This window comes from Oncorhynchus mykiss, chromosome 15 (genome assembly GCF_013265735.2).
Source record: "Oncorhynchus mykiss isolate Arlee chromosome 15, USDA_OmykA_1.1, whole genome shotgun sequence".
Taxonomy (NCBI): Eukaryota; Metazoa; Chordata; class Actinopteri; order Salmoniformes; family Salmonidae; genus Oncorhynchus; species Oncorhynchus mykiss.
Window position 1 is genome coordinate 47912034 of NC_048579.1, and position 11134 is coordinate 47923167.

Consider the following 11134-nt stretch of genomic DNA (forward strand, 5'->3'; position numbering starts at 1 on the left):
CTGATGAAGCCAAGATTGAACTCTTTGACCTGAATGCCTGTCTGGAGGAAACCTGGCACCATCCCTACAGTGAAGCATGGTGTAAGCAGCATCATGCTGTGGGATATTTTCCAGCGGCAAGGACTGGGAGATACTCGAGGCTGTAATCGCTGCCAAGTGATGCTTCAACAACTGAGTAAAGGGTCTGAATACTTATGTAAATGTGTTATTTTTTTTATTTTATTTTTTATACATTTGCAAGAATGTATACAAACCTGTTTTTGCTTTGTCATTACGGTTATTATGTCTAGATTTGAGGGGGGGGAACAATTTTAGAATAATACTGTTCCGGACGAAAGCGCAATATCATTTACTTGTCAAAACTGCAGCCAAGCATCGATCATCATGTCATCAGAATAAGACCGCCCTGTGAAGTTCATCATTATTTCATCTGTAGCCTAATAAAATGGCATGCTTTCCCCTGATATCGTGATAGTTGTTATCTGACATGTACTTTACTCACAAACAGGTTGTCAAGCCATTTTGAGGATGCTGGAATTAAATTCTGGATGTACGTGCGCATGCCTACAGGAGACATATGAAGTAGCCTAATCAGACTAAAACATTGTGACTGGTTGTGTTCATGCCCCCCCCCCCCCACAGTAACTTTCAAACTGCCCCTTAGCTAATGAATATCTGGCATCATCCAGGCCCCAAACTGGCCATCATCAATAACCCTGTGACTGTCACCTGAAAGATGTCCAAGGCGACCCACAGCTAGAGCCATGTTTCCACTCTCAATCTTACTTTCCATTTCAAATTAAAGGCCATCATTCAGTTCCATAAACAAAGCAGGCAGACAGGGTAAGGGAGAGGCTGCCAAGCCTTTAGAGAGGAGAGAGAAATCATTTTGTTCCAACAGCCAGAGGAGAAACATTTTAACACTATGAAGTAACCTAACTGACATCCAGACATTGGTTAAAATATGAATTTGAGAGGAAAGTGGGGCGAGGGACGGTTTGCTTAGATTCTGTCCAAAGTCGAGCAATGAAGCCCTTTATCTACTTCCCCAGAGTCAGATGAACTTGTGGATGCCATTTGAGTTCACTTCAGGTTAACCATGCCTGATTGTTTCTCAATGCTTACCCTCCCCTACTCCCTAAAAGACTGTTGTTTGGGGGAGTTTTGGGCTGAAACAGAGCACAACCTCAGGGATAGGAAAGCCACGTTTTGTTCTCCAAATACCAAAATGTCAATAAACATTTTTAATTAGAAATCTGCTAATCTAACCCAGAGTCAGGGAAAGCTTGCTGGGCCAGTGCCCCCTTACAAAAATATATATTTAAGTATCCGTTATTTATGTCTCTGCATCCAACATGAAGGAAGTTAGAGGTAGTTTTGCAAGCCAGTCATTGTGCTAACGCTACTTAGCAATTCCGCTAACTCTAGTTGTCAACTTCCCAGAGACATAAGAAAAAACTACCACAAAACTTTTGGATTGATAATAGTGGCTGTCATTAAGTCAGCCAATTGGTGACAGTTGTGTTGATAAGAAGAGTGGCTGTCCCACAGAGACGAGATGGAATATCTGACATCTAAGGACGCTGTCAGAGTCAGTTACACACTGGCAGGAAGAGAAAACACCAGGAGAGAGGGGGAAAGAGACAGGGAGAGGGGACAGACACATTGACAGGTATCCAGGAAAAAGAGAGGGGAAGAAAGGAACAAGCGAGAGAAAGGTGTGAGAAAAGGGGAGATTGGGCCCCGCTATGAACCCTAGCATGTCATGGTACCACTGGTCCCTGTGGTGCCCCCCTGCCCTCCTCTTCAATCAGAGAGGTAATGAGGCCTTAAACTCTGACACCTGTGCTCCCATCACTGATTAGCCACATCCCTGAACAAGCGCTGAGAAAACCAGACACTACAGATTACCATAAACACAGCCAGACACCACACGAGTGGTACAACAGGGAACCACACAATAACTACAGTATCACAGAGACAACCAGCCAGACAAAACAAATCAGACGTACAGTTGAAGTCGGAAGTTCACATACACCTGAGCCAAATACATTTAAACTCAGTTTCACAATTCCTGACATTTAATCCTAGTAAAAATTCCCTGTTTTAGGTCAGTTAGGATCACCACTTTATTTTTAGAATGTGAAATGGCAGAATAATACCAGAGAATAATTTATTTCAGTTTGTATTTATTTCATCACATTCCCAGTGGGTCAGAAGTTTACATACTCAATTAGTATTTGGTAGCATTGCTTTTAAATTGTTTAATTTGGGTCAAACATTTCGGGTAGCCTTCCACAAGCTTCCCACGATACGTTGGGGAATTTTGGCCCCTTCCACCTGACAGAGCTGGTGTAAATAAGTCAGGTTTGTAGGCCTCCTCCTCGCACACACTTTTTCAGTTCTGCGCACAAATTTTCTATAGGATTGAGGTCAGGGTTTGTGATGGCCACTCCAATATCTTGACTTGGTTGTCCTTAAGCCATTTTGCCACAACTTTGGAAGTATGCTTGGGGTCATTGTCCATTTGAAAGACCCATTTGTTGCTGAGCGGCCTTTTCGGTTATGTCGATATAGGACTCGTTTTACTGTGGATATAGATACTTTTGTGCCCGTTTCCTCCAGCATCTTCACAAGGTCCTTTGCTGTTGTTCTGGGATTCATTTGCACTTTTCGCACCAAAGTATGTTCATCTCTAGGAGACAGAATGCGTCTCCTTCCTGAGTGGTATGACGGCTGCATGGTCCCATGGTGTTTATACTTGCGTACTATTGTTTGTACAGATGAACGTGGTATCTTCAGGCGTTTGGAAATTGCTCCCAAAGATGAACCAGACTTGTGGAGGCCCAGAATTTTTTCTTGAGGTCTTGGCTGATTTCTTTGTATTTTCTCATGTCAAGCAAGGAGGCACTGAGTTTGAAGGTAGGCCTTGAAATACATCCACAGGCACACCTCCAATTGACTCAAATGATGTCAATTAGCCTATCAGAAGCTTCTAAAGCCATGTGTAACGGTTTTCTTGATGAGAAGGAGAGTCGGACCAAAATGCGGCGTGTAGATTACGATCCATGTTTATTGTGACTATAGCAACACGAATCTAAATACAAACAGTGCAAAATAATACACGTAATGAAAACCGAAACAGCCTAAACTGGTGCAAACTAACACTAAGGACAACAAGGACAACAAGGACAATCACCCACCCCAAACTCAAAGAATATGGCTGCCTAAATATGGTTCCCAATCAGAGACAACGATAAACACCTGCCTCTGATTGAGAACCACTTCAGACAGCCATAGACTTAGCTAGAACACCCCACTAGCTACAATCCCCGTACATACACACCACATACAAAAACCCATGCCACACCCTGGCCTGACCAAATAAATAAAGATAAACACAAAATACTTTGACCAGGGTGTGACAGAACCCCCCCCCCCCAAGGTGCGGACTCCCGAACGCACCTCAAAACAATAGGGAGGGTCCGGGTGGGCGTCTGTCCATGGTGGCGGCTCCGGCGCGGGACGTGGACCCCACTCAATCAATGTCTTAGTCCCTTCTCCTCGCGTCCCTGGATAGTCCACCCTCGCCGCCGACCATGGCCTAGTAGTCCTCACCCAGAACCCCACTGGACTGAGGAGCAGATCAGGACTGAGGGGCAGCTCGGGACTGAGGCAGCTCGGGACTGAGGGGAAGCTCAGGAGTGAGAGGAAGCTCAGGAGTGAGAGGAAGCTCAGGCAGGTTGATGAATCTACCAGATCCTGGCTGGCTGGTGGTTTCGGCAGATCCTGGCTGACTGGCAGATCCTGGCTGACTGGCAGATCTGGAAGAGTCTGGTCGACTGGCAGATCTGGAAGAGTCTGGTCGACTGGCAGATCTGGAAGAGTCTGGTCGACTGGCAGATCTGGAAGAGTCTGGTCGACTGGCAGATCTGGAAGAGTCTGGTCGACTGGCAGATCTGGAAGAGTCTGGTCGACTGGCAGATCTGGAAGAGTCTGGTCGACTGGCAGATCTGGAAGAGTCTGGTCGACTGGCAGATCTGGAAGAGTCTGGTCGACTGGCAGATCTGGAAGAGTCTGGTCGACTGGCAGATCTGGAAGAGTCTGGTCGACTGGCAGATCTGGAAGAGTCTGGTCGACTGGCAGATCTGGAAGAGTCTGGTCGACTGGCAGATCTGGAAGAGTCTGGTCGACTGGCAGATCTGGAAGAGTCTGGTCGACTGGCAGATCTGGAAGAGTCTGGTCGACTGGCAGATCTGGAAGAGTCTGGTCGACTGGCAGATCTGGAAGAGTCTGGTCGACTGGCAGATCTGGAAGAGTCTGGTCGACTGGCAGATCTGGAAGAGTCTGGTCGACTGGCAGATCTGGAAGAGTCTGGTCGACTGGCAGATCTGGAAGAGTCTGGTCGACTGGCAGATCTGGGAGAGTCTGGTCGACTGGCAGATCTGGGAGAGTCTGGTCGACTGGCAGATCTGGCTGCTCCATGCTGACTGGCTGCTCCATGATGACTGGCAGCTCCATGATGACTGGCAGCTCTGGCTGCTCCATGCTGACTGGCTGCTCCATGCTGACTGGCTGCTCTGGCTGCTCCATGCTGACTGGCTGCTCCATGCTGACTGGCAGCTCTGGCTGCTCCATGCTGACTGGCTGCTCCATGCTGACTGGCAGCTCTGGCTGCTCCATGCTGACTGGCCGTTCTGGCTGCTCCATGCTGACTGGCTGCTCCATGCTGACTGGCTGCTCCATGCTGACTGGCGGCCCTGGCTGCTCCATGCTGACTGGCGGCCCTGGCTGCTCCATGCTGACTGGCGGCCCTGGCTGCTCCATGCTAACTGGCGGCCCTGGCTGCTCCATGCTAACTGGCGGCCCTGGCTGCTCCATGCTAACTGGCGGCCCTGGCGGCTCCTTGCAGACTGGCAGCTCTGGCGGCTCCTTGCAGACTGGCAGCTTTGGCGGCATCCTGCAGACAGGCAGCTCTGGCGGCTCCTTGCAGACTGGCAGCTCTATGCAGACTGGCAGCTCCTTGCAGACTGGCAGCTCCTTGCAGACTGGCAGCTCCTTGCAGACTGGCAGCTCCTTGCAGACTGGCAGCTCTATGCTAACTGGCAGCTCTATGCTAACTGGCAGCTCTATGCTAACTGGCAGCTCCTTGCAAACTGGCAGTTCTGAACAGGCGGGAGACTCCGGCAGCGCTGGAGAGGAGGAGGGCTCCGACAGCGCTGGACAGGCGAGGCGCACTGTAGGCCTGATGCGTGGTGCTGGCACTGGTGGTACTGGGCCGAGGACACGCACAGGAAGCCTGGTGCGGGGAGCTGCTACCGGAGGGCTGGGGTGTGGAGGTGGCACAGGATGGGTTAGACCGTGAAGGCGTACTGGAGATCTTGAGAGCGGTGCTGGCACAGGACGTGCAAGGCTAGGGAGGTGCACAGGAGGCCTGGTACGTGAGACTGGCACCATCTTCACCAGCCGACTAACACGCACCTCAGGACGAGTATGGAGCGCTGACCCAGGTGCCATCAAATCCCTGACACGCTCCGTCGGGCGAATTCCATGTTTAAAACACCAACACAGCAACTCCCTCATTTCTCTCTCCTCCAATTTCCCCATTAACTCCTTCACAGTCTCTGTTTCGCTCACCTCCAACACCGGCTCTGTTCTCCTCCTTGGCTCCTCACGATAAACAGGGAGAGTTGGCTCAGGTCTGGCTCCTGACTCTGCCACACTCTCCCTGAGCCCCCCCCCAAGAAATTTTTGGGGCTGACTATGGGGCCTCCGTCCGCGCCGCCTTGCTTGCTTCGCAAACTCCATTCTCCTATATCCTTCCGCGCACTGCTCCATCGAATCCCAGGCGGGCTCCGGCACTCTCCCTGGGTCGACCGCCCACCTGTCTATCTCCTCCCAAGAAGTATAGTCCATACTGTACTCCACTTTGGGCTGTTCTTGCCTGTTGACACGCTGCTTGGTCCCTTTGTGGTGGGTGATTCTGTAACGGTTTTCTTGATGAGAAGGAGAGTCGGACCAAAATGCGGCGTGTAGATTACGATCCATGTTTATTGTGACTATAGCAACACGAATCTAAATACAAACAGTGCAAAATAATAAACGTAATGAAAACCGAAACAGCCTAAACTGGTGCAAACTAACACTAAGGACAACAAGGACAATCACCCACCCCAAACTCAAAGAATATGGCTGCCTAAATATGGTTCCCAATCAGAGACAACGATAAACACCTGCCTCTGATTGAGAACCACTTCAGACAGCCATAGACTTAGCTAGAACACCCCACTAGCTACAATCCCCGTACATACACACCACATACAAAAACCCATGCCACACCCTGGCCTGACCAAATAAATAAAGATAAACACAAAATACTTTGACCAGGGTGTGACACCATGACATAATTTTCTGGAATTTTCCAAGCTGTTTAAAGGCACAGTCAACTTAGTGTATGTAAACTTCTGACCCACTGGAATTGTGATACAGTGAATTATAAGTGAAATAATCTGTCTGTAAACAATTGTTGGAAAAATAACTTAGGACATTTACTTTGCATGACACAATTGACTTGCCAAAACTATAGTTAACAAAAACAAAAAAAATTGTGGAGTGGTTGAAAAACGAGTTTTAAAGACTCCCACCTAAGTGTATGCAAACTTCCGTCTTCAACTGTATGTACCATGCACGGAAATAGCAAGATAATGCAATATCTGAACAATTCATACATTCTAACTCATACAGAGGTAGAACCAATCACTGAATTGGGAATACAGTGCTAGTACAATGAAATACTTTACGGGATCGGTTAGGTTTCGTAAATTGTGATTTACTGCTGCTCTTTAATCATTTGTTATTCTTATCTCTTACTTTTTTGGGGGGAGGTGGGGGTATTTTCTTAAAACTGCATTGTTGGTTAAGGGCTTGTAAGTAAGCATTTCACGGTAAAGTCTACACCCCGTTGTATTCTGCACACGCGACAAATAACATTTGATGAGATTTAGGTGCGCTTTATTACACCAAGCCAAGAATCAATTTCTCCAGGACGATCCGACGGGTACTGAGAAATGCAGCCCCTTATTCATATTAATTGGACTCTGGTCCACACAGAAATGTACTGTGTCATGATGACAGTAAATAGGCATAGCCCAACCTAACTAGAGCAGAGACATCCACCTACAGTAGCCTACAGTACCCACACGTAAACATGATATCAGATGACTGCAGGCAGGGAGGGAAGAGAAAGAGTTCTGTACTAACAGTCTTTGCCTCCATTGGAGCTCTGGGCAGAGAGAGAAGACATTGAGAGAGAAGAAATTGAGAGAGAGAGACTCTTATCCCTTCATCAGACAGTGTGTGTATTTGTGTGTGTTTGAGAGCAGAGCCTTGTTTGTGGTGTGTGAGAGAGAGAGAGAGAGAGAGCCTTTTAGGCACACACACACACCTGGCCGCGTTACCATGGTACCTCACCTCCTCTCTGGGGTGTGATGAGTGTGAAGGCATTCCCTACTGACCCCCTCTATGCCCAGCAGGCACCAGAGCATGACTCAGAACCAGCATTTACCGAACATCCCTTATGTACAGTGGGGCAAAAAAGTATTGTGCAAGTTCTCCCCGTTAAAGAGATGAGAGGCCTGTAATTTTCATCATAGGTACATTTCAACTATGACAGACAAAATAAGAGAAAAAAACCCACAAAATCACATTGTAGGATTTTTAATGAATTTATTTGCAAATTATGGTGGAAAATAAGTATTTAACCAATAACAAAAGTTTATCTCAATACTTTGTTATATACCCTTTGTTGGCAATGACAGAGGTCAAACATTTTCTGTAAGTCTTCACAAGGTTTTCACACACTGTTGCTGGTATTTTGGCCCATTCCTCCATGCAGATCTCCTCTAGAGCAGTGATGTTTTGGGGCTGTTGTTGGGCAACACGGACTTTCAACTCCCTCCAAAGATGTTCTATGGGGTTGAGATCTGGAGACTGGCTAGGCCACTCCAGGACCTTGAAATGCTTCTTACGAAGCCACTCCTTCGTTGCCTGGGCAGTGTGTTTGGGATCATTGTCATGCTGAAAGACCCAGCCACGTTTCATCTTCAATGCCCTTGCTGATGGTAGGCTTTGTTACTTTGGTCCCAGCTCTCTGCAGGTCATTCACTAGGTCCCCCCGTGTGGTTCTGGGATTTTTGCTCACCGTTCTTGTGATCATTTTGACCCCACGGGGTGAGATCTTGTGTGGAGCCCCAGATCGAGGGAGATTATCAGTGGTCTTGTATGTCTTCCATTTCCTAATAATTGCTCCCACAGTTGATTTCTTCAAACCAAGCTGCTTACCTATTGCAGATTCAGTCTTCCCAGCCCGGTGCAATTCTGCAATTTTGTTTCTGGTGTCCTTTGACAGCTCTTTGGTCTTGGCCATAGTGGAGCTTGGAGTGTGACTGTTTGAGGTTGTGGATAGGTGTCTTTTATACTGATAACAAGTTCAAACAGGTGCCATTAATACAGGTAACGAGTGGAGGACAGAGGAGCCTCTTAAAGAAGAAGTTACATGTCTGTGAGAGCCAGAAATCTTGCTTGTATGTAAGTGACCAAATACTTATTTTCCACCATAATTTGCTAATAAATTCATTAAAAATCCTACAATGTGATTTTCTGGATTTTTTTCCCTCATTTTGTCTGTCATAGTTGAAGTGTACCTATGATGAAAATTACAGGCCTCTCATATTTTTAAGTGGGAGAACTTGCACAATTGGTGGCTGACTAAATAATTTTTTGCCCCACTGTATATAGTGCCTCTTCTGCAGAGTCTGACACATAAGGGGTAATATGTGATGTATTACCTGGAGGTGATAGAAATAACACATTTGAATGGACTGATTCCTCTAGAGAATTAAGCTACTGGTTCAGAATGGTATGGTCAAATATTGAGTAACTAGTTATTGTGTGTTTTTTTTAAATTATTTCCCTTTCATTCAATTTAGTCCAGTGAGAGATCTAAGGGGAATTTCCTTGTGAAGTAGGCCCACACTTCGTTTCAATACGACATGCGTTATCCAGGCTGTATCACAGCCGGCCGTGATTGTGAGTCCCATAGGGCAGTGCACAACTGGCCCAGGGTCTTCCGGGTTTGGCCGGGGTAGGCAGTCATAGTAAATAAGAATTTCTTCTTAACTGACTTGCCTAGTTAAATAATGGGTCAAATAAAAATTAATTGAGTGATTAGAAAGTCTCACTTTCTTTGTGTGTCGTCTTTCCTTCAATATCAGTTGATTAAATAACGAGTGACAGTCCAGTGACAACACTAGGATTCCCATTCCAGTGAGGCCAGCATTCCCTCAGTTGAACTATTCTAAAAGGACCCATTAAATATATACGGTTGGGCGAGGACGGGGGAGCCGTTATGCAACAGGAAGGCACGTCTCCAGAGAAAGAGGGTGGTTTAAAACGGGCTAGTGATACACCCTCAACCCGCTAAATCTAGCCTACCCTTCTATTCCAGCTCACAAACACGTCTGACAGTCGCTGCACTTAGAATAGCCTACATCAAATCACCAACCTACTCCTGGCATATAGTTTACCTTTCGTCAATGTAAATAGATTTGTGTGCTTCTGATCAGTTCGGTGAGTGACAGCCCACAACAAACCACGAGTCAGAACAAGTGTCAAATTATTCAGTGAGAACAATATTCTAACATATGGCAGTGTAGCAAGATAGGGAATGTTGGTTTTGTTGTTTATGCCTATTCGAGGCTGTTGATGTCCATTGACAGTCCTCCAACAGGAATAATGCCAGGTTACTGCCTATTAAATACCCGATAGACTATAGTTCGAAAGTTGATTGTAAACTTACCACCTAAAACTAAAACAAAGGAGAAATGTGAACACCGCACTCTTATACAATGTAGCCTAAAGTAATTATCAACAGTGCGGTTGGTTGAACAACAGTGACTTCTTCAAAATGTTACTACAACCAGAACGGAAGATAAAAAACGGAATGTTTGCCCATACCATATCCTGCTTCCGTGACAGTCATATCAAACCCCGACAAAAATGGGTCACACTGAAGCCATTCTCTTACCTGCAAGACACTGTGATTTCAACTTTGGTGGCAGGGATGGAAGCATTGAGCGGGTCGAAATCTCCTATTGACGCCATGTTGCGAAGCTATTGCAATTGTTCAAGATGGAAAATATTTTTGTCCAACCCCTTTTAGCAGTAGCAATCGGACAAACTACACCTCCTTTAGTGAAACGAGAACGAATGCATGTGGACGGAACGAAGACGAATGCTCCGAGTAGGCTACTAGCGGTGGAGTGATGTCTATGGGGGGTGATAAGAGACATATATAAGCCTAGGCAACCGTACCACCTGACATGACATGAAGCCTTACTAACATCTGCGTGACGCCTGTGTCCCATGTTAATGAAAGTAATAATGTGCATAGTTTATATTTATATGAATTAAATCTCAACCATAAATGTTAGAAACTTACTGTTTTTCCCATGCAAGAATATTTTCTGACGTAGCCACCTTGAACTATAGTGTAGCCTACGCTTGTGTATTTCCTGTTATCGCTAATGGCCTAGAAAAGATGATGTCCAATCTATAGGTAATCTGTCTTTCCCTCAACACCTCATGGCATGGTATGTTATTTTATCTCACTGTATGCAGATCTAAATGTTGTTAGCCAATCACAGACTGTTGTTACCAGTTCTATCAAGTATAAATGTAAAATGGTTACGTTTAGTTAGTTTCAGGTTTATCGTCAGGACGTCCCAAGGAACCTGGATAGCGGTGACCGTTCATAGAGTGAGAGACGGGCACGGTATTTGAAAGCTCGGCGACGACACAGACATTAATTTCTTTTTTTACATGCGGCAGAAGCGGTTTTTGAGCGTCTGCCCAAGATAGTTTCCTTGGAGATGATGAAAAGAACTACCAAGATGTCCTTGGTCCAATTGAGGAGTAAGTAGGCTACATTTAAGTTGTGATATCGCGAGGAAATATTTAGGCCTACTGTGTTTATAAGTCCAATTTTATTTATTTGAAAATAATTACTTTTTGTTGATGACGAGTTGATAACGTATTGTCGAAAGCACGTGGGCAATATGATTTACTGTGTTGATAG

General features: G+C 46.1%; 1 protein-coding gene across 2 annotated transcripts in view; it reads right to left on the reverse strand.

Annotated features, from left to right (window-relative positions):
• Positions 1-10342, reverse strand: part of LOC110490170 (copine-8) — a 117049-nt gene extending 106707 nt beyond the window's left edge. For both annotated transcript variants that reach the window (XM_021563392.2, XM_021563391.2), the window contains exon 1: positions 10085-10342. In XM_021563392.2, coding sequence (XP_021419067.1) covers positions 10085-10161 — 77 coding nt within the window. In that variant the 5' untranslated portion in view covers positions 10162-10342. The remainder of the gene's footprint in view (positions 1-10084) is intronic.
• Positions 10343-11134: the final 792 nt, after the last annotated feature.